Source organism: Anomaloglossus baeobatrachus, chromosome 2, assembly GCF_048569485.1.
Source record: "Anomaloglossus baeobatrachus isolate aAnoBae1 chromosome 2, aAnoBae1.hap1, whole genome shotgun sequence".
NCBI classification, from domain to species: domain Eukaryota; kingdom Metazoa; phylum Chordata; class Amphibia; order Anura; family Aromobatidae; genus Anomaloglossus; species Anomaloglossus baeobatrachus.
The window spans coordinates 736,477,914-736,502,699 of NC_134354.1; the positions used below are offsets into that span (position 1 = coordinate 736,477,914).

At 44.9% G+C, this 24,786-nt stretch overlaps 1 protein-coding gene and 1 long non-coding RNA gene across 3 annotated transcripts in view; both read left to right on the top strand.

Moving 5' to 3' along the window:
- Positions 1-24,786, top strand: part of LOC142292207 (uncharacterized) — a 673,295-nt gene that overhangs the window by 591,177 nt on the left and 57,332 nt on the right. The gene's annotated exons all lie outside the window — the stretch shown is intronic.
- The window catches only part of MICU2 (mitochondrial calcium uptake 2), a 400,240-nt gene that overhangs the window by 318,122 nt on the left and 57,332 nt on the right, over positions 1-24,786 (top strand). For both annotated transcript variants that reach the window (XM_075337390.1, XM_075337391.1), the window contains 2 exons: positions 6,262-6,344; positions 11,611-11,652. In XM_075337390.1, coding sequence (XP_075193505.1) covers positions 6,262-6,344; positions 11,611-11,652 — 125 coding nt within the window. The remainder of the gene's footprint in view (positions 1-6,261; positions 6,345-11,610; positions 11,653-24,786) is intronic.

The following is a 24,786-nucleotide window of genomic DNA, read 5'->3' on the forward strand; positions in this document are numbered from 1 at the left end:
ACTTCAGTTGTGCAATAGGAAAAAAAACAAAAACCTCTGGAGTGCTGCTTTAAGGGCTGGTCCATTTTTTTTAAAATAGAGTAGCCAGGATCAGCGGTGGCTCTTGCATGTGTGCTGAGTGATTGCCTGAATAATTGAAGTGATGTCGTCCCTGCTGAACCGGAAAGACTCAACCAAAGCGGTGGCGCTAAGCCCTGTAATGGATTGAATAGGTGAGTGTTGGCTATTTTATTATTTTAACCCATTCCTGCTCTCTCTGCATAGCCTCTTTTAATACTAAAGTGTAATTCCGCTAGTCCGACATCCCATACTCCCAAAATTCGATTGATCCTTCACTTATTTCTGACACTGAGCTGCGATGTAATGTCTGATTACAAAATATGGCCTGGATAGCGGGTTTTATGTGTGCATTTTATATTGCACAGCCTATTATATGATTATTGCAGTAATCAGAATATCTGCTTATCCAGCACTTCATTAGTTCTGATTGATGCCAAAAGAATTGAATTTTACTGTAAATACCTTCTCTGCCGCAAATGGGCAAAACTCTTCAGTCACTGTGACATGTCATGTCCTCATGATATTACACATAGTATTAACAGGATATAGGTCATCAATGTTAGATCGGTGGGGGTCCGACCCCCAGCTGTTTGTAAATCCCTCTGCTGGGTGTACACAGTGTACAGAGCTCCATATATGATGTTTGTGGCCATTGTGGGGTACTGCAGCTCAGCCTCTATTGAGGTGAATATGATCTGAGCCGCAGTACACCAGGTATGGAGCCTCGGTGTCCTGGCGCCATACACTGTGAACTTCTGCCCGTCACAGGATCTGCAACGGCTCATCAATCCAGGTGCCGGGTGTCAAACCCCCACCAATATGATCACGATGAGCTGCTCATCAATTTCAAAGACTTGGAGAACCCTTTAGAACAAGACAATCTCCGGGATCACTATTAGTGATGGGTGAGCGTGCTCTCCAAAGCTCGTTACTCAGTCGAGCCTCGAGCATCTGAGTTTGAAAAACCTTGAGTTTCCCATTAACTTCCATTATATTCGGTATTTGAGTGACGTCAATTAAGTAATGAGCAGTGACAAGCACGCTCACCTAGCACTAATCTCTATACTTACTGTTATAATACTGTATTATTTTTACTTGATATGCCCCATATTAATTTTTACTAAATGTCTAGTTAAAAAAATCTTTCCTAAAAACAAAGACATAATATTGCAATTAGATTGGGGGGTACAACCTGCAGCTCGGGGGGGCAACAGGTGACCTTCAATGCCATTGTATGCGCCCTCCCCCCCAGCCATTTCTTACTCATCTGTGATCAGTAATCCATAAACTATGGGAATGGCTCCTTTTTTTTTTTTTCTAGCTTTCTAAATAGGGGAGCAGAGGACCCTTTTTGTCTACAATAGTGGAAGTTCTAGAAATGCCCCGCAAACCTCTCCATGTATTAGATTTTAGCATATATTGTTGATATTCACCTCCAATCAGAACATCCTTTAAAATTTTACGTAATATTTTGGAGTGGTAGAATCACAAATATGGCAATTGGACCCAACAAATGGTCTACATTAGATGATTCTAGTCCTGTGCGGAGTCCCATTGACACATGGACTATATACGTAGATGGTTCGGATTCATGGTCAGTAACTTTCCGCATTGAAAGCAGAGGCTTTATCTTGGAATACCATCGACGCTATGACATTTTGCAATCCTCTTCGAATGAAATGAAAGCATCATTCATACAGGGCGAGGGTAACCATCATTTCGATACCACAGATGCCCCTTCTAGTTGGTGGCCGCCTTTTTCTGAGAGACATTGTGCTTTCCTCTATTCATGCCTTTGTAACAGATTACGAGCCCCCTGTTAGAAACAAACATCTTCTGTCTGTGCGGAGGAATTATATTTCATACCGATCCACTCCACTTAGCTCAGGAGGCATCGGAATACAAGCAATATCTGCGAAATCTTAGAACAACATTCCATCACGAAAAATTCATTTTCCAGAGAGAACGTTCTTGACGTTGGACGGTCCAACAGCTCTTAATTTCTGGCTCCCACTTAAGGGTCATTTTACAAAGAAATCGCTCCTCTTCTGATGAACCCTAGACTAACGCTGGGTGTGGGAGAAGTAATGGAAGGCTGCGGATCAACCTTTCACACCAGATAACGTCAGTGGGACGTGATAAGTGTCCTTGTATATTAAAATGAGTATTAAATGGCATTTTCAACTCCGAGTGCTGTGAAGGTGTCATTGTTTGGTGTATTCGTATATCAGGACCTCGGGTTTGGGTGCAGAAATATGAGATTTATAAAAATAAGTGCTTTCACACTGAGAAATGTTCTGGCATCTACTTTAATAAAATATTTCTCTACTTTTATCTTTAGCCACCAAAAATGCACCATCATATTTGATGCTGTGTAACTATGTGAGCAAGGATGGTTGACCTTAGGGAGATCAACATCCACCACCGCGGAGACACCATCGCGTGTTTCTCAACGCAGTGATTCTAGAGCAATGCCCCCTGCGAAATATTCAAAACAAGAAGGCCTGCGGAGACACCATCACATGTTTCTCAACGCTGGCAGGAAACTAGCTAGGTCTTTCACCGGGAAGGAACAACCACGGGAAGGGCAGTCTCCAGTCAAGGAGACCACCTATGCCAAACATGGTATCCATCCACAGACAGCCGTTTCGGGGTATTTGCCCCTCATCAGTGTGGAGTAGGAATCTGGCTAGTGGGAGCATTGCCTAGTAAAAGACTATGTGAGCAAGGATGGTTGACCTTAGGGAGATCAACATCCACCACCGCAGAGACACCATTACGTGTTTCTCAACGCAGTGATTCTAGAGCAATGCCCCCTTGGAAATATATCCTACTCCACACTGATGAGGGGCAAATACCCCGAAACGGCTGTCTGTGGATGGATACCATGTTTGGCATAGGTGGTCTCCTTGACTGGAGACTGCCCTTCCCGTGGTTGTTCCTTCCCGGTGAAAGACCTGGCTAGTTTCCTGCCAGCGTTGAGAAACATGTGATGGTGGCTCCGCAGGCCTTCTTGTTTTGATGCTGTGTAACGGGAGAGATGACATTTGATATCTGTTATATATTTTTGGTCTACACTGACAAGGAGAGCCAGTCTCTCCCATTATTTAAAGAGTTTTTCCCATCTTTCAAAATTATCACCTATCACATTGGTGGTTTGACAGCTGGGATCCCCTTTGATCCCAAAACTGGGGCTTTGCACAGGCCTTTCTGAATGGAGCAGTGCATGCACACCTTCGCTCTTTTCATTCGCTAAGGAACTAACAGAGAGCCAAGTACAGCGCTTTGTTTCCAGCATTGTGGGTGCGCATGTCCAGCCACAGCTCCATACGTATGGGACTCCACAGAGCACCGTTATCTGGATCAGGGAGGGTCCCAGCTGTCAGACACTCGATGATCCGTAAGTTCCACCTTTCTTATGGGATAGGCGAGAAGTTTAAAAATGTGAATAGCCCTTCAAGGTTTGTTAATGTCTGAGAGTATATGACATACTTGACAAGTATTGGGGTAGGGGTTCATCCACAATAACTGCATTATACTATGGCAGTGATCCGCTACCTTTCTGACCTTGAGAGCCACATTCAGCTCTATGAGAGGGTCACAAGCCACATCCAGCTCTGAGAGAGGGTTGCAAACTACCTCCAGCTCTGAGAAGAGAGTCACGAGCCACATCCAGTTCTAAGAGAGGGTCACAAACCATATCCAGCTCTGAGAGAGTTTTGTGAGCCACATCCATCTCTGAGCGAGAATCGTGAGCCACATACAGCTCTGAGAGAGGGTTACGCACCACGTCTGGCTCTGACAGATGGTCGCAAACCCCATTCAGCTCTGAGAAAGGGTTGCAAGCCACATACAGCTTTGAGAGAGGATCAAGAACCACATCCAACACTGAGAAAGGGTTGTGAGACACATACAGCTCTGAGAAACTGTCACAAACCACATCCAGCTCTGAGAGAGAGTTGTGAGCCACATTGAGCTCTGAAAGAGGGTCGCGAGCCACATTGAGCTCTGAAAGAGGGTCTCAAGCCACTTCCAGCTCTGAGAGATAGTCGCGAACTGCAACATGACTCTGCGAGAGATTCAAAAGCCACATCCAGCTGAGTGAGGGTTGTGAGCCACATCCTATCAGAGCTGAGAGAGGGTCACGAACCACCTCCAGCTCTGATAGAGGATCACAAAACACCTCCAGCTCTGAGAGAGGGGTGCTAGCCACAACCAGCTCCTGCCCCTTCACCGTAGTGACACCCAGAGCCCCCACTATTAGTAGAATGATAGCCAAAGCTTTTCCACACAAATCACTCCGAGTTAGTATATCGAGATCCAGGAATTCCTCTCTTACACCCAATCAGATCTGCTCTTCTACAGTATGTGAGGTTACTCACAAAAGTCACCATCTGGAGACCTGCTCTTCACAGATATTTGCTAGAACTGGTGCATTTGACTACGTCACTTCTGATCCACAGGTTAGCGGACCCCTGTACTACAGTACAATATATGAGAAAGAATCCCAAAACATGAGCCATACGGTGAACATGCAGCCAGCAATTGTATACTGGAAGCATGTATGCACTACTCACAATGAATACAAAAACAGAGGACAAGGAGTATCTTGTGCAATGAGGTAATTTTTATTAAATGACAAACAAGCAAGACAGCAATAATGCAAGTATAAAAACAACTACCATAAGGTCAAAGGGGCATAGAATGATGGTGCAGATGTAGTATCCAATAGCCGTGGGAGAGGTGGAAATGGTTCGCATGATGTGCTAAAAATGTTCAAATGGGGATGAACAATACCACCTTCAATAGCCGTGTGAGAGGAAAAAGGTGTATGTAAACGTGGGCCAGTACATATATGGTGCACACAATGGGACACAATGGACAATGTATAGCCGTGGGAGAGGTGACCAAAAATATAAGATTACAGAAATAGCCGTGTGAGAGGTGAACAAAAATCACCAATAACTAAGGCATATAATGGTCACAGATGGAATGTATAAAGTAATAACACCACGGTGCCCCAAAGTATGATCACCAAGACTGATCAAAGGTATACATCATGGTAATAAAGGATACCTAACCAAATCTAGCATAATACCATGTAAAGTAGGACCCCCCCCCCCCCCGAAAGTAAGACAGGGTGGGGGTTACGGGGGGGTCCTTCAATGGTAAGGCCTCCCCCGAATGTAAGGCAGGGTTGGGGGGCCGCTATGAAATGTAAGGCCCTTACCTTTGGGCCGCCGCTGTCCCCCATTGGGTCCCCAGGCTCCAGAGGTGTCCTCAGGTGCAGCTGGGCGGGTCCAGCGCTCATGGGGTTAACTCGCCGTGTTAACCCCGCAATCCGCCCAGCTCAACAGCTCATTGGCCGCCCCTGCTCCCCACATCACCGCCGGCCCCCGGCTCGAGCGCTGATTGGCCCAGCAGCTTGGGCTGTAATTGGCAGCCCCAGCCCCACGTCACCGCCGGCCCCCGGCTCGAGCGCTGATTGGCCCAGCAGCTCGGGCTGTAATTGGCCGCCCCAGCCCCACGTCACCGCCGGCCCCCCGGCTCGAGCGCTGATTGGCCCAGCAGCTCGGGCTGTAATTGGCCGCCCCAGCCCCACGTCACCGCCGGCCCTCGAATGGCTATATTGATGGAAAAATAAAAAAGGTATGGCTCTTGGAAGAAGGGGAAGATAAAATGAAAAACAGAAAATTGCCCTTGGCTGAAGGGGTTAAATCATAGGTAGAAATGTTAATGCTCAGTTATATGTAATGGTGTGGTATCAGATTAGAAAAGGTGACTTTTTACCTGAAAGGACACCTCTCTATTCCTTGTAATGTCTTTTGTATTTAATTAACTGGATTGGAGCTGAAGGTCCAGATACCGTCGATGGTCAGGGGGGCGCTGTACTGTATAGGGTATGGGTCATTTTTTTTTGGCTAAGACCTCCCCCGAAAGTAAGACAGGGTGGGACTTTTTGGGGTAAAATTAATGTAAGACAGGGTCTTACTTTCGGGGAAACACGGTAGTTGTTTTTATACTTGCATTATTGCTGTCTTGCTTGTTTGTCATTTAATAAAAATTACCTCATTGCACAAGATACTCCTTGTCCTCTGTTTTTGTACAGTACAATATATTTGTGAGCGTTTGAGAAGTTTATTTTTTTTTCTTTTAGATTTCGAAGTTGATTAACTCTCTATTATTTTAAAAATGTTTCAGAACCAGAAACTGGATTCCAAATTGCATTTGAGATGTTGGACACTGACGACAATGACCAGGTTGACAAAAAGGAGTTTTTCAAGGTAAGATTTTGTGTGTGTAGGTGGTAAGGACACTGAATTTAACACCGCTTATAATCCAGAGCCAATTTCCCAAATAAATATGCCAATCATACGCCGTACTGAAAATCCTAAACCTGCCCTTAAATATGCATTTATAGATTTGAGCAACATGTAAACAGGATTTGGAAAACCTCACTAATTTTCCTTCCTGACTTTCAGTATGAAAATCTGCAGACAATCCACAGCAAAAACTGACCTTGTATGAACTGATCTTAAAGAGAACCAACCACCGGGATTTTCCTATATAAACTAAAGCCAGTGCTATACTGGCGCTATCATGCTGAGTCTATACATACCTTTAGTTGTATAAATTTATACAACTGAAATATAGGCAAGTAAAATTTGTTCAATGCACTGTTATTTGATTGATTGATAGGTACAACAGAATATCTTGTAGGTGGGTCTGGTTTTGCTAGTTATTCCCACCTCTGTCTGCCTTCCTGTTCTTCACCCCCCCTTGTTCTTTGTCCCCCCTTGTTCTTCGTCCCCCCCCTTGTTCTTCGTCCCCCCCCTTGTTCTTCGTCCCCCCCCCTTGTTCTTCATCCCCATCTTGTTCTTTATCCCCCCCCCTTGTCCTTCTCCCTCCCCACCTTGTCCTTCGCCCCCCCCTCCTTGTCCTTCGTCCCCCCCCCTTGTCCTTCGTCCCCCTGTTATAACAGAGACAGGGGGAGGGAGGAAGGACAGCCAGGCAGAAAAAGGCGGGAACATCTAGCAAAACCTGACCCACCTATTAGATATTCTGTTGCACCTCTCATCAAATAGAACTGCATTTCACAAACTTTACTTGCCTATATTTCAGAAAGTATACATCCGATCTCACAACTACAGGTATGTATAGAATCAGCATGATAGCGCCAGTAAACAACTGGCTTTATTTTATATATGAAAATCCTGGTGGTTGGTCCTCTTTAAAGGTCATCTGCCCGGGTGCAGGGTTTTTTGTGAGAACGGTGCCAAAAAGCATTATATACAGATGAAGGCAGTACATTGAATCCATTCACCACTGCTGCTGTGTAGCATTGTCTTGCATAAACACATATATATCTAGTAACACTAGAAGTCCCAGGAATTTCGAGCTCCATAGGGTTTCAATGGTAGAAATGTTAAATGACCCCTCTCTGGGACTTCTAGTGTTAAAGGATGACATCACTTTTTCCAGTGCAGTTTTACATCGTTTTGCCAAACGCAAAATAAGTTTACACACGTCATTGGCGGGATGTAGTTTGGGGGTGATGTAGTTTGACAGTGTCCATGATGCAGGCACAACAGCTGAGCCCGCGAAAACCACTCCTGCGCTGACGACCAGCATCAGAGAAAACTCCGATCCCACCTAGAAAATAAAGGAGAAGGATTCCTTATGCCTTTCCCTTTTTGCCCAGGAATTATTATGTTCTTAACAATTACATTTGCATTTTACAGACTTATTTGAACAGATCTTTGGGTACGATAATTTACCTTTTCCCCTACTTACTGCACTAAATCAATGCAGATAGATATGTAAAGTCCCAGGTCTTCTCGGCTCCTCTCGTAAGAAGACAGGAAATTTAGGTAAAAAGAATTACACCTCGGTCAGCAATAGCTCTTACAAATTATAGTTGTGTAGGAAAAGTTCCATTAGGAGGATGGAGGAGCTGTAGATTGTATATGTTCTGCTCACTCGTCCGCATGCTACTGTACAGCGCAGAGGCTTATCTGATTTACTGCCCCGACCCCTACTCAGTTATTGTTATATTTTGTACAGAAGTATTTGACATAAGATACAAATTCCATGTTCTACTGCTTCTAGCTAAAAGCATGGTCATGGTATATCTCTTAGGTAAGGATACGGCTACAAATAACTCATTTTTTTCCCCTTTCTCATGATATCTCAGTTTTTGGCCATACGCTTTATATAGTTTTTGGACGAACACTCATTCAGCTTACAGATATTCCTCCCGGTCCCCCATACACATGCACACTCAGCTCATCTGAATGTGCATGTGTTCTCTGTAGAAAAAAAGAATACGTAACCACGAGAAAAAGCCCACATCTGCCAGTGAGACATCTTTATACTCTTTAGATGATTTGCCAGTGTGCCGCCCCCGTGGAAGTTGCCGAGCTGCTCGGATCCGGGTTCGCTGTGGCTCGAGGGTCTCCGGACCCAGGGGTCGTGCGGCCTCTCAAATGAAAGGGGATATTTACAGGGGAATTGATATGTAGTTTGTGATGCCACCGGTGGTGTACGGTAATTAGGGGAGTATCGCCGCTGCCGTTGGGAGTACCCGGGGTGATGAAGTGGGGCAGCAAGGTGTCGTAGCCCTCCACGGGTAGGGGGGATGCCCCGGGACTTGGTGAGGGGTGCCGTGGGGTGCAGGGGTCACTCTCGTACTCACTAAGTTTGTAAGCAGACACTGACAACCGGGTAAACCAAGTCTCAGGGTACCGCTGCCGCTGAGGGGAGCTCGTCCAGGTCCCGTCCCCAATGGTGCTGCCTGGGGATCCGTGACCTGCCTCCTGACACTTACAGGTAGTTTGACTTCAATTTGGTGGCCCGGTAGCATGGAACTAGCCGGGCCCCACTCCCTACTATAGCTAAGTATGGGGGCTTGCTCTCAGGGCTCATGCTTGGAATCTTGTGGACTGTTTTGGATTGGAAAGTCCTATCCTCCTCATTGTGCTAATGCCCCGATTCTGGAGCGGGTGGGAACAGATCATAAAGGCTCCGTTCTCCTCAGGTAATTGGCCTGAAGCTACTAGCTGACCTAGGGTCCGTGTACCCCGTCGTGCCTTCGGCCCCGGACCGGTGACAGTGCTAGGCTGCCGGTAGTCCTCCTTGACAGGTCCAGGCACCTCGACACAATCCCCTGCGACCGGGGGTCCGACTCCTCTAGGCCCAGACCACCATCTGCAACCTAGACAGTTCCTCCAGGAGCCACCACTCCCAAGTTCCTCTGAGCTCCTCACAACTCAAGGGTTCCTTCACGACCCTCTCTCACTCTCTACTGACTACACACCTCACCTTCGCTCTCTGAACCCCCCCCCCCTTCCAGTGGGTGACTCTATTTCACTCAAGTCGTCTACTGGTGTGTCTGGTGGGTGTGGGAAGTCCAGCGACTTCTGATCATGTGCACTGACCCTTTGCCCAGCGTTCTGAGGCAGTGTGACGGACACCGGTATGTGCGTCATTGCCAATGGTGACGTTGGGCAACAAGCATTGAGTAGCAAGTTAGCACGTCCCTGTGGGCATACTAACATAAGAGGGCGAAATGAGCGCAGGAACGAACACCCTTGTGACTAGTCCCTGCGCTCATTAGCATATCATATCATACCTTTATCTATGCTAGTGTATACAGGGACGGTTAGGCAGAGATTGGCAATATACACCCAGAACTGCTCGCGGTTCTGGGTGCATATTGCACCTTATAGGTTCACTTTAACACCATGCCCTTTTGGCGTACATGGAACCTGCTTTGAGGTGATAGTTGCGGGTGCTGGGTGTTGAACGCACACCAACTAGTGGATGGGTCATCAATATTGGAGCCCTTGAGAACCCCTTTAAGGTGATAGTCTCTGTAAAGTCCATTTTTATAGATGACTTTATCCTACCCTGACTTCTAACTTTAGAAAACCGTCTGTTCTATGTTTGTGCCGCATGCTTTCACTTCATTACCAAGGGGAAAAAATTCTAAAAATGTCTCATATAAAAAAGCACTGCCCATGTTAATAGAATAGGAAAAATGTGACTTTCAGCATGTCCTCCCCGTGTGGGTCAGTGCCGTGTCCTGTACATCACTGATGTGTTTATATCATGCAATTTAACCACAACACAATTTTTATTCTTGCTGACCTTTGAGGAATGAGACTGACCCAGTAAGGTACGTGCTTTATTATTATATGCATTGACATGACAGTTTTTTGATCTTCTAATATGAGTTGATGGGGTAGTTTTCGATACCGGCCGGTAGCTGCCCACAGTCCACGTACCGGGGTAGGTTTTCTAATGTAGTCCAAATTTTTGACCTCGGAAACAATGAAAATGCCAATATATCACAGTGACCACAGTTGGATGATAAACTCAGGCCATCTTCAGTCACTTTTATCTCATTTTATACAATCTTTTGGTTTTCTACTTAAGCAACATCCCTTTCCTCTGAATCACATCCTTTTTTTTTTTCCTTTAAGCCATGCCCCCTTGTCAAAACAAAGCTTCAAAAAGTATCTCCTACACAAATAGGTCTAAAACTAGATATACCAGATTGCACTGAAATTTGGAACATCTATCACTAAAATTGAGGGGTAAAGACATTTAGTATATCAGCCGCACTAGACTAAAGAGTGCTTTACACGCTACGACATCGCTACCGATATATCGTCGGGGTCACATCGTTAGTGACGCACATCCGGCGCCGGTAGCGACATCATAGTGTGTGACACCAGGGAGCAACGATCAACGATGGCTAAATCGTCCAAAAACGGTGATCGTTGACACGTCACTATTTTCCTTAATATCGCTGCTGCTGCAGGTACGATGTTGTTTGTCATTCCTGCGGCAGCACACATCGCTATGTGTGACACTGCAGGAACGACGAACATCTCCTTACCTGCGTCCACCGGCAATGCGAAAGGAAGGAGGTGGGCGGGATGTTATGCCCCACTCATCTCCGCCCCTCTGCTTCTGCTCTGCTTCGCGGTGATGTCACTGTGATGCCGAACGCACCTCCCCCTTGAAGGAGGGATTGTTCGGCGGTCACAGCGACGCTGCTGACAAGGTATGTGCGTGTGATGCTGCCGTAGCGATAATGTTCGCTATGGCAGCGATCACCAAATGTCGTACATACGACGGGGGCGGGTGCTATCGCGCTCGACATCGCTAGCAATCGCTAGCGATGTCGCAGCGTGTAAAGTACCCTTAACTTGTGGTTGAACTTGACCACTATAACACCAGAAGACCAAAAATTAAGACCCTAATATTATATGGCCTCAAGGATGCAACAAAAAACCAATCCATTTGGGTCTGAAATTGGAACCAATAGTTTCTCCCTTACGGGATGATTACACCTAATTGTGTCTTGTGTGCGCAACGATAATACCAAGGTTTACCAGGTCATTGAACGTGGACATCGCATGCTGTGTGTAGATATTGGGTGGACCTCCGAATCCTCTCTTCTGATGGACCCAAGGCATCCAACACTGTCGTTAGATCTTGATGAAAAAAAACCCTCATTCATTCTCTGCTTTTACTTTGTAGTTGCAGAAGATTCTTGGCACAAAGGGCGAATTCAATGTGGAGGTAAGTAAATCTCTACTGTGCAAGATCATAAGCTGTTAAGAAATTTGTATGTAATGAAATTATTGCTGGAAACAAGGTTAATTCTTCTGACCATACAGTTCAGGTACAAATTGGCTAAAAACACCCATTTCTGTAGGATTGGTGGAAGATCTCTTGAAAATGGAAGCCTTAAGAGTACTTTAGATGCTGCGACATCGCTAGTGATCTCGTTAGCGATGTGAAATTCTAGATCGCAAGTGCGATCTTTCGAGGTCGCATATGCGTAAAATGACCTATGAGCAATCTCAAAAGATCGCACTTACGATCTAGAATTTCACATCGCTAACGAAATCGCTAGCGATGTCGCAGCATGTAAAGTACCCTTTAGGGAGTCTGTCAGCAGAGAATGACTGTTCAAACCAAGCACAGGTGCTCAGTGCATCATGGTGTGGCCAAAACCGTTCAGTGCACCTTCTCACGTATTTGATTTCCATCTGTGTCCACCCTTCTCTCGTTCTGTAAAGACAGAGCTGTCAATCGAAGAAGAGGTGTTGGTGGGGATGGAGTCTAGACAAGCAGGTGGGAAGGTGCCGTGACCTGTTTGGCCACAGCATGATGCACGGAGTTCCTGGACTTGGTTTGAACAGATATTTTGTACTCCTTTTAAAAATGTTGCTTGATGGCATAAAGAAAGGTTCAGTTGTCTAAAAAATTGACAAACAGTTCCACGGGAAAGGGATTTCCGACATCACATCCTCAAACGTGGCTACAAAAAGCATTGACCCTACTCTACTAAGGAGGAGTGACCTGTACCCGCACTATATGGGGTTCCCATGTTTCTTTCCGATATGAAACCACTTCTAGATTTATCTTCTCTAGCGGTCTATATTGGTTTAGGGGTACTGTTTCTCCTTGCAGAGATCCCAGATTACTTTGGGAGATTTATAAACAGTCAGTGCTTTTTGGGTGAAGCTATGAAAATGAATTCTCCTCTAAGCAAAAGAAAAATAAAGCACCTACTAGATATAGGTACCCTAAAAATCAATGTACACCCCTTTAAATCACCACTCAAGTGTTTTCAGGGGGTTTTCAGCTCTGGAGTGGTGCTTTAAATTTAAGTCCCCTGTCTTCTACTTGCCCTCTGGCATTTTCACCTTTTTTTGGCATTGCTCCAGTCCCCCAGCGCCATCTTGTTTCTGCAACTTCTGACCAGCCGGAAGTCAGCAGTTACATCACAAGATCTCAATTCAAGCCTATGAGAGCCAGAACGAGGCTGCATGAAACCCTGGTCCAGTCAGCAGTTCACAAATTGATAAAAACCAATTGGAGCGGTGCTGAAGACAGATAAAGGCAACAGAGGGTGAGTGTAATACAGAGGACTTAGATTTAAAGGGAACCTGTCACTTGTAAAAACGGTATTAACCTGTAGATATGGGGTTAATCTACAGATTACCAGCTTTTGAAACCTGCTCAGCGCCTGCACATTGAACCTCGCTGCTGGGAGGAAATGAACTAGAATCCTCCCAGCAGTGTTCAGGTTTCGGTCATGGAGGCGGCTCCAGCACGGGTTCAGTCACTTCTCTGTGTACGGAGACCAGCAGCTGGAACTGCACCCCCTGCACTGCTTGACAGCTGGGTCTAATGCAGAGCAGACATTAGTCAGTGCAGGGGGCTCGGTTACAGCTACCGCTCTCCACACAGAGAGAAGTGACTGAAGCAGCACTGCCTCCATGACTGAAACCAGGAGGATTAAATGTCTTTTCCTCCCAGAAGCTGGGTTCAATGTGCAGGCACTGGGCATGTTTCAAACACTATTACCCTGCAGATTAACCCTATATCTGCAGCTTAAGGCCTACGCCACACGGCGAGAAAATCAGTGCGAGTGGAGTGCGATAAAAAATCGCATTCCACTTGGACCAATTCTAGCCTGTGTCAGCGCACATGAACGATTATTTTCTCAGCCCTAATCGGACCGTGAAAACAATCGCGGCATGCTGTGATTGTAATGCGAGACTTTCTCTCGCACCCATTCAGGTGAATGGGGCGACAGAAAATCGCACTGCACTCGCAGTACACTGGTGTACCGAGCATGCAGAGCGAGAATCGCAATAGCTGGCTACGGAGGAGAGATGGAGAGAAATCCCTCCCTCCCCTCCTCAGTGCCGGCCCACCCCTCCGCAGCGCTGGCCTGCCCCTCCTCAGAGCTGGCCCGCCCCCCGCAGCTGAGGTCCGCTCGCACAGTCAGACCGCAGTAGCAAGGATACTAGCATGACACTCGGCTCCTGCTGTACTGCCAGCGCGAGCCGTGTGTCATGCGAGCGTCGCAGTAGTGCCCCGTGTGGCCCCAGCCTAATAGTGTTTTTACCCTTGACATGTTCCATTTAAAGCACTCCTTCAGCGCTGAAAAAAAAACAAAACTCCCCCGCTGGTGAGAGGAGGTGGACACAGATTAAAGACTATCGGACCAATGGACATAGAGGGGATTTTTTCCAACACACTGTGCACCAGTTACATCAATCTTATTGTAGTGTTTTATTAGAGATTTGCTTGCTCTCTGTTTAAGTTGCTCTTCACTGAGTATCCCGACACAACCATCAAGCCATTGTTCTCCCTGTAACAAATGCCTGTCTCCATGGACTCTAATATAATCAGGATACAGTAGTATTCATTGTTCTACATCTGATAGGGGGTTGTGCGTCTTTGCTCATCTCTGCAGATGGCTTCCCCAATACACAGCTTTTCAGACTGGGCTTCTGGAACCTTCTGCATACTTTGAGCTACATGGTGAAGATGTTTATGGGGGTGGGTGTGAGCTCTTCTGCCCATTTAAGGGGTTGATCCCAAGAGGAGGGGAACAATAAGTCACATGTTAGGTCAGTGAGTTGGTGGAGGGGCGAGGAGTAGAGTTTAGCGAGTACTTAACTATTTGTACTCGCTATACTCATAACGAGTACTGTCTAATACTTGCGCGTGCAATACAAGTCAATGGGGAAAAACTCGCAAAGTAACGGGTAACCCGAATGCTGTACTATTCGTGCGAGTAGCGAATAGTGTGGAATTCTGGTTACTCGTTACATTGCGAGTATGCCCCATTGACTTGCATTGCACACACTATTCGGAACGAATACGCGAGTTTTAGACAGTACTCGTTATGAGTATCGCGGGTATGAATAGTTAGGTACTCGCTCATCTCTAGCGAGGAGCTGTTGCTGCAGCCAGGTCTTGGTGTCCATGAATGGACTATAGAGATTGGAGTTGGATACACATGCTACGGTCGTGATATCCGTCGTCTGGATTTGAGGAACTGTCCTAAGGACTGTTGTTGTCGGCTGGAGCTGGATATACACACGCAGTGAGTCCTGGCGGTCTGCCCTGCTCTATTGATCAGACCGCAGTCCGTGTTTCACATGAACACAAGCCTAAAGGGGGTGTTACACGCAGCGATATCGCTGGTGAAAGCACCCGCCCTCGTCGATTGTGCGTCACAGGCAAATCGCTGACCATGGCACACAAAATTGTTAGGAGCCGTCACACGTACTTACCTGCCTAGCAACGTCGCTGCCGGCGAACCGCCTCCTTTCTAAGGGGGGCGGTCCGTGCGGCGTCACTAATCGGCCACCCAATAGAAGCGGAGGGGAGGAGATGAGTGGGACTAACATCCCGCCCACCTCCTTCTTTCCGCATTGCCGGCGGCCGCAGGTAAGCTGTACTTAGTCGCTCCCAAGGTGTCACATATAGCGATGTGTGCTGCCTCGGGAACGACAAACAACCTACAAGATCAACAATCAACGATTTTTTGAAAAGGAACGACGTGTCAATGATGGACGATAAGGTGAGTATTTTCCATCGTTAACGGTCGTTCCTTGCTGTCACACGCAACAACGTCGCTAACGATGCCAGATGTACGTCACGGAATCCGTGACTCTGGCGATATCTCGTTAGATACGTCGTTGCATGTAACGGGGCCTTAAGTCCGTGTTCACACCTTGTTCTTAAGTTATGTAAAAGTAAAAGAAAAATGTAATTCATGCAGATGATGGATCTGTCATATACTGAACGCAAAACGTCTGATGGATCCTATTGACTAAAATGGGGTCCATCATGTTTTAGTTTTGGCCATTTTAGCATAAGAAAATGTATGAGTAGAGCAAAATACATTTTCAGCTAATCCAGAGTCTTATCCACAACAAAGGAACTCCTTTTCATATCTGTTTGGGGTTTATGCCCCTCATCAGTGAAGAGCATGGTGCTATTTGGCTTGGTGAGAGGTGGAATTATTTGGGGGGGGGGGGCAATACTGATTTCCTTTGTGGAGCCCAGCAGCTGGCGTAAGAAGACTTATCAGCCAGGCAATGTCTGTCGTGTATTCGTCCTCAGCATATTACTATAATTGCTTTCATTTGTGCCTTGCTTTAGTTTTCCTGAAAACTGTAATAAGTGCACATTTGGGAGCCAAAGCCCCAAACCAGCATAATTCAGCACGTGTCGATGTGGCAACATTTATAGTTCCTTTTTAATCAAGTAGAGGAAACAGGAAAAACCTTTTGCCGCCCAATATTCTTGCCAACCTGGGCAGAGAGGACTAAGGAGTGAAGGCGCACAGGTCTGGCTCTTCTTGTGCCATCACTACAAAGACCCAGATGGCAAGACATTATTACATTTATATTTAGCTTTCGACTGAAGTTTTTTTTTTTTTTTTTCTGCTGCTGTTTCTGTATTTAGATCTGAGAAAATTAAATTAGTATCTTGATGGAAGGACACAGAGGTATCTGGAAATTGTGTTACAATTGTAATTTTTCCTAGAAATCCTGCGGGATTTTAGGATTCATTTTTGCAACTTAAGCCTGCTTTACACGTTGCAATTTCGCATACGATATCGTATGCGATTTGCAACGCCCCCATCGTATGTGCGGCACATTCAATTTGTTGAACGTGCCCCACAAACTATTTACCCCCGTCACACGTACTTACCCTTCCATACGACCTCGATGTGGGCGGCGAACGTCCACTTCCTGGAGTGGAAGGGACGTTGGCGTCACATCGACGTCACGCGGCAGCCGGCCAATAGATGCGGAGGGGCGGAGCTGAGCGGGACGTAAACATCCCGCCCACCTCCTTCCTTCCGCATTGTGGGCCGGGAGCCGCAGGACGTAGGTAAGATCTATTCATCGTTCCCGGGGTGTCACATACTGCAATGTGTGCTACCCCGGATACGATGAACAATCTAACGTGCAATTCTAGAGAAAGGTACGATGTGTATGCGATGAACGTTTTAACGTTCAATCGCACGTACCTGTCACACACTGCAATGTAACGTACGATGCCGGATGTGCGTCACTTACGACGTGACCCCGCCGACACATTGTAAGATACATTGCAGCGTGTAAAGCAGGCTTTACATGAACAAATCTTATAATAGATTCAAGTTGGGGTTCTGGGTTTTCTTTAACTTAAATATCAATGGCCTCCTATTTAAGAAGATCATTTGAGGAGACCCCATATACAGAAAGTTTTCAGGAAATTTGCCTCTTATTAAAGGAAGTTAGTCACCCTTTTGAGCTTTTTGAGTTATTAATATGGACATACAGGTTATATTCAGCTGAAATTAGCCATACCTGTATGCCTCCTGGATGATGGCTTGTTCTGTAAAATCTTCTAGAATTTCAGTCTTCCAGGCTATGGGGCATACACTGCCCGGAAGATAAGACTGCTTCCGGTCTTCATTATACAAGATTTCTCCTCCCCTTCTCTTCAGTGTCCCTTTAACGTCAGGTGTGCCTGCACATTCTGTATCTCGTCTCTCCTTAAAGGGAACCTGTCACCACTTTTTCGGCGTGTAAGCTGCGGCCACCACCACCGGGCTCTTATATACAGTATTCTAACATGCTGTATATAACAGCCCAGGCCGCTGTGACAACATAAACACTTTATAATACTTACCTAATGGTCGCTCTGCGGTGGATGAGGGCCTAATGGGCGTCTCCGTTGTCCGATGCTGGAGCCGCGTCTTTCGGCCATCTTCGTCCTCCTTCTCTAGCCGCGGTGCATGACAGGTCCGATGTCATACACACTCGCCGGCACTCAGGTACTGAGCAGGTGCACTTTGATCTGCCCTGAGCAGAGCAGATCAAAGTATTGTAGTGCGCCTGCGCAGGACCGGCGAGTGTGTATGACGTAGCCACTTCATGCACACAGGCTTCAGAAAGAGGACAAATCTGGCCGAAATGGGAGCTGCCCGCACTGGACAACGGAGACACCCATTAGGCCCTCATCCACCGCAGAGTGACTGTTAGGTGAGTATTATAAAGTGTTTTTTTATGTTGTCACAGCGGCCTGGGCTCTTATATACAGCATGTTAGAATGCTGTATATAAGAGCCCGGTGGTGGCCGCAGCTTATAGGCCAAAAAAGTGGTGACAGGTTCTTTTTAAGTGCAAACTGGGGTTTAGTTAACTGAGTGAAACGCCTCTGGAGTTGGGAACTTTCTCTCCTTAAGGCAAGCATTATTAAAATTCTTACTGATGTATAAATCCTTCACAATCCCTATTTAGGATCAATTAAAGGGGATTTGTCAACAGATTTTTGCTATGTAATCTGAGAGTTGCATCAAGTAGTGGCAGAGAGCCTGATACCAGGGATGTGTCACTTACTAGTCCGCTTGATGCAGTTTTGATCAAATCTTTGCTGTAGATGTTGCACTGGTCAGAATGCTGAATGGTGTATAACTCCACCCACACCACTGATAGACAGCTTTTTGCCTATGCACACTGGAGCTGCCAATCAGTGGTGGGGGCTGATTTATACAGATTAGCTGGACTACCTTGCATGTGACACCTAGTCCTGCAACAATGATCTCCTGCAGATAAAACACTGACTATATTGAAACTGCAGCAAACTGCTGAACAAGTGATGTGTTCTTGGAATCAGGCTGTTTGCCCCTGCATTATGCTGCTCTCAGATTAAATAGAAAAAACCTGGTGACAGATTCCTTTTAAGTTTTACCGAATGAGCTTTATATGAGAAACATGGAAAATTGCTCTGTCTAAAAAAAAAAAAAAATAGGGAAAAAACTGTCTTGATAGCTACCTCCATTATGTGGCAATATCTTGTTCCGAACTTCAATATGTGGCACTATCTAGTTCCGACCTCTGGTATGTGGCACTATTTAGTTCCGACCTCTGGTATGTGGCACCATCTAGTTCCGACCTCCGGTATGTGGCACTATATAGTTTCAACCTCTGGTATGTGGCACTATCTAACTCCAACCTCCGGTATGTGGCACTATCTTGTTCCGACCTCCGGTATGTGGCACTATCTTGTTCCGACCTCTGGTATGTGGCACTATTTTGTTCCGACCTCCGGTATGTGGTACTATCTTGTTCCGACCTCCGGTATGTGGCACTATCTTGTTCCGACCTCCGGTATGTGGCACTATTTAGTTCCGACCTCCGGTATATGGCACTATCTTGTTCCGACCTCTGGTATGTGGCACTATCTAGTTCCGACCTCTAGTATGTGGCACTGTCTTGTTCCGACCTCTGGTATGTAGCACTATTTTGTTCCAACTTCCGGTATGTGGCACTATCTTGTTCCGACCTCTAGTATGTGGCACTATCTAGTTCCGACCTCTAGTATGTGGCACTGTCTTGTTACAGCTACTGCCATAGCAGATGTTGACCCCATTGTTCGGATATCGATGACTTGGATGGATCCTCAATATCAAACTGGTAGATAACCCTTTAATCGAGCCTAGCCCATCTGCGGACAGGCCCTGATCAGTGCAGAGAGGGGTTGCTTGGCTGAGCGAGATGCCCTTGTTGCAGCTTTTTGGTCTATCTCTTTAGACGAGCCAAACTCCGCTCTGCACCGATGAGTGGCAAGTACCAGAAACGGCTATCTGTGGACAGGTGATTGCTTGGCACCTGTCGGATATAGGCTTATGGGATAGCTTTCACCAATAGGTGGCACTAGCGAGATCATTTTCTTTCCTTTCGGGACAGCTGTTTTTCCAAACCTTTTCATCAAGTTTTTCCACACCTTTTTGACACTGCTCATAGACATACATCAGTGATAATCTCATCTACACTACTTTTAGTAGAATACCATTGATTGCACTACAGTATATCACAATTCTTTTATTGTCATTTCACATTGAAATATCAAAGCAGGACTGATCTGAAAACATCCGGAGCAGAAGTTGAAGTAGAATCCAAAGAAAACCCACTTTAAAATGGAAAAACCATACAAACTCCAAGGAAATGGTGTTCCTGGTTAAATTTGCACCCTATTAGAACAGATTATCATTTTTGGGACAAAATTAGCCCTAAGTTGGCAAGTATTCATGTGAAAATTAGAAATCATTTCTTACTTTCTGCTCTGGTGCTCTTCACTTGTACAAGAAGTGACACATCCCGTCTAACCGCTGCAGCCAATCACTGACCTTAGCAATAACATTGCATGTATGACACCAATCATATAAATGATGACTGGGACACTCACTTTTGGTGACCATCAAAGCAGCTGTGCTGGTGTGTTGGTGCCATGCTAGGTACAAGGAAGTATCCAGCGCACAACGAAAGAGAAGGGAAACCCTGTGTCTAGGGAGAGGGAAGATGGTGACCCCTTACTGAACCTACTGCTGGTCCCTGGTTCCCCTCACCATCCTAGATAGGTTCTGCACCTATATACCGAGCTGGATACCTGACCTTAGGTATCCCTAGTGCTAGATCCTAAATAGGAAATGGATGGGATGAGGTCTTCGACAGCTCCACTAAACAAGTATAGAAGACACAAGGGAGACACATAGGGGAAAAAACATTAGCTACTTATCATTACTGTAGATGACTCAGAAGTTCAGTAGAGTTTTCAGCAACAGTACCACAAAGGAGCGCAAACCACCTGCTTGCAACCTAGGCTTGAAGGAACTGAAAATATCACCAGCACCAGTCCAAGGAAGGAAGGAGTATATAAACACCAAGAGAATACTGATGATCAGCAGCTTGGTCGAAGCCAATCTGCTGCTGGGTCCAAAGAGGAGAGATGAATTCGGCAAGAAAGCAACTTATACCAATGTTTACTGACAGCAGGAACAATGGAAAGTCAGAGAGCATTCTCTGCAGCCAAACACTGTGACCATCTATGGCCAGAAACCACATGACTGTCACAGGTGATATATATATTTCAAATTTTGGGGCCAGTTTTGTTAAAAAAAAATAAAATCCCCCAACACCCCACATCTGTATTAAAGTATAGAATCCCTCATGAAGCTCTGATTTCAGGTGTTTTATGATGGGACTTAGAATTTATAACTAAATATTTGTGAATCTGGTGCTCAAAGATTTATCTCCTATATGGAAGAAGAATGTGCGTTCATTTAAGGTTATATCTTTGTAGTTCTCCCGGCAGCCGTCAAGAGCTTTTCGGAGACGGTTGCGTTCTGTGAGGCTGATCTGCTACTCCCACTAACATTGTGCTTGGACCTCCGCCAATCCCACCTTGGAATCCCGGCTGATAAAGTGACTCGCAAACAAGTCGGTGCATATTTATTATAAATGCAGGGATAGGCCTTGTCGTCTCAGATAAGCCGCGATGGGTATTGTTTATATGTGTCTCCTTTCCATCAATATTTTGGAGCGCTCCTCGGGCTTCCTCCTCGCTCGCTGGGGTAGAGGTGTTATTACAGGAATGTACATTACTGCTAATCAGCCAAGATTTCCAAGGAACACAAAAGACAGGGGAATTTTCGAGTCATGTATAGATCTGGATCTACAAATATAACGTTAATACCTTAGACACGCTCTTACAGCTATAAATTCTTTAAATCCTACCTAATATATAGGCTGCAGTGAGGAAAGTTATCTAATGTGAAGCCGTGCAAGCTACGACAGGCTTCTTATTTCTCGTTGGGTTTTTTTCTTTTTCCCAAAGTCAAATTGGTATGCAAAGGGTTATTATTTCCCAGCGGAAGATATTGGGCACTATCATATTAACAGGCTCTGGTGGCAATGATCTGATGACATTAAACGGAGCCTGTCATGCAATTTATACTGCCCAAACCAATGGCAGCATGAGCACACGCTCATTAGACACTTCAATACAAAATATCTGTTCACTGTGTCTATGTACATGTGTTGTTTCCTAAAAAAAAAAAAAAAGTCCACACACAAATTATATTTATGTACTTATTTATAATACATGGATTTTTTTTTTTTTTTTTTTTTAATTGAGGCAATTTAATATCGAAAAACGACATGACAGGTTATATATATATATATATATATATATATATATATATATATATATATATAATATATATAAAACCTGTCATGTCGTTTTTCGATATTAAACTGCCCCAATTAAAAGAAAAAAAAAAAAAATCCATGTATTTATCTTAAAAAAGACTTTCTATGCATGGGTCAATGCAGCAAATATCTTAGGTTTCAGTCATAGGGGCGGCGCTTTTGCTGAGTTTAGTCACTGTCACTTAAGTTCAGGCACAATTCTTTTTTGGACTTAAGGGGGCTTTACTAATGCGAACTCGTTGGGGTCACGGAATTGGTGACGCACATCCGGCCGCATTAGCGATGCCGTTGCGTGTGACACCTATGAGCGATTTTGCATCGTTGCTGGCAAGGTGTCGATTCGCATTGAATTGATGACGCCCTACAACTTTGTAATTCACTTTTTTTCTCTATCTCGTTCTATTTTCAAGATAAAAATGCTAACTCCGTTGTTTTCCACCAGGTGGCGCTATAGGTGGTTTCATTGCGTAGCGCATGGCTACTTCACTATACCTAGACACCACTTCTATGCCTATAGCTGCCGCCGTTCTCAAGTTAATGGCAGTGGACAGGATATGGGTGGACACACTGTATACAAGCAAACATAGTACGGTAATCAGATTTCATATTTTTTTTTTCTTATAATTCATCGGGGTCCAAAGCTCGGATATTCACTGATAATAAACGCATGTGTCATCACTTTTTATGATGGAAATACCCTATAAATAATTAAAATATATATAATATTACGATGTCATGCACATGCTTAGTAAAGAGAGTATACTAAGAACCTTAAGGGATATGATCTTTTTTTTATTTTTACTTACACGTATTTTTAGGAATAAAAATATATTTTTTCATTTTGGTTTCGTTAAAAAAAAATGTTGCACCATCTGGTTTTTAAAGGTTTTTTTGTTTCCCTACACATTGGTAGCTGCAAAATGAGTTAAAGGGAATCTGTCACCCTTTTGCATTTTTATTAGTTATTAATATGGGTATACAGGTGGCAAAAAAGGTGAAATTAGCCATCACTGTATGCCTCCTGGATGAGGCGTCGTTCGGCAAAAATCCTTTTTTATATCTTCTGTCTTCCAGGCTATGGGGCGTGCGCAGCCTGGAAGATAAGCCGGCCTCCGGTTTTCATTATATAGGATTCCTTCTCCCCTTCTCTTCCCTGGTGTCCCTGTGACGTCAGGTGCACGTCCGTAAATCCCGCGCCTACACATTGCACCTGCTGTCTCTCATCTGGACTGTGAAGCAGCAGTGACTCCCCAGCGATTGTGCCCACAGAAGGGCAGAGATTCCCGACCGCGCACCTGACATCACAGGGACACCAGGGAAGAGAAGGGGGAGGAGGAATCCTGTATAATAAAGATTGGAGGCCGGCTTATCTTCCGGGCAGCACACGCCCCATAGCCTGGAAGATGGAAGCTATAAAAAAGGCTTTTTGCAAACGATCCCTCATCCAGGAGGCATACAGGGAGGGCTAATTGCACCTTTGTTACCTGCATGCCCATATTAATAACTAACAAAACGCAAAAGAATGACAGATTCCTTTCAACCGAAAACCCTTCAGTGATGTTCTGGCTGGGCGCTTTGTCATTCTCTTTCTGATCCTCTGTGCTGATTTGTGGCATAGACCACAACAAAGTGGCTTTGAACCTTGGTGTCATAGAGAGGATCTCCGAAAAAGAAAGATAGGAGAGTTACAAACTTCCCACAAAGACTAGCATTATTTACAAACTATTTTTGTTTGGGGTTTTTTTATGCTTTTTTTTATCAATTATTTTCTGTGGCATATGTAATAGTTTTTTAGTTAAAGGTGAAAGAACTTGGAAAATTTTCCTTTAACGATAGTGGATCCCTTTTACTGTTGAAGAAAAGGCAAAGACAATTTTGTAAAATCTGAAATATCGGATTGCATTCCTTCCCAAAAATTTGGTCCGGTCTGGGTTACATAATAACCCAATGTATATGTCCAGCACTAAACGCTGGAGCCGAGCTATGAAATATCTGAAATGTCACATATGCAATAAGCATGAAGACCCACACTGAACTAATGGCTTTGGTTTCTTAAGATATGCTGAAAGCTAAATAACCATTAGTATTAAGTCTCATGAAAAGATTCTCATCTTTCATCTTACCTCTTCAGCGGGATAAAAGACACAAGGGGCTATTTAGATGTCATAAGAATAGTTCTGTTGAAATACCTCTGCCCTCCTTCATTCCCCTTGAAAAAAAATAAAAAATCTTTCTTCATGTTGCCTGGTGTATTTGTTATGTTCAAAGAATGGCCCAACGCAAGTGGTGACAGAGTAGGATCTCCGTCCAGGCCACTCTCCGCCGCCGGAGACTCTCGTGGAGCCCCAGAGGTTGACATAAAGTGTGTGTGTTTTCTCTCCAGCTATTTATTTTGTAATGCATGGCCCCAAAAAAAAAAAAATATGAAAAAAAAAGGAGGAAATGTAAGACACCGACAGACGTCTCGAAATGTTAGTTTCCTTCCAAACCTTTGTGCGTCTTTCGACAAAATATTGCATGTAATGTTAACAGTTCAGATCTGCGTTCCAGTGTTTAAGGGATTGAAAGGCTTTATTCTGTGTGTTTTACCATCTGGTTTGGAATACTTGGGATGATGGGATGAAAATAATTGCTATATGATCTCCCTTACCTCACTTTTTTACTATGTTCAATTAGCTTTCTCTGCTTTTGTTTTTTTTTGTGTTTTTCCTTTGGAATGCCAATGTGATTAGTAATGTTTAACACCTTTAATGGTGAAGACATGACTATACAGAAGGAGGAATAAACAAGAAATGGCTCCGGGACTGGGACATGCACTGTCCTATAAAAATAAATTGCTGGAGCTGCATATTAAA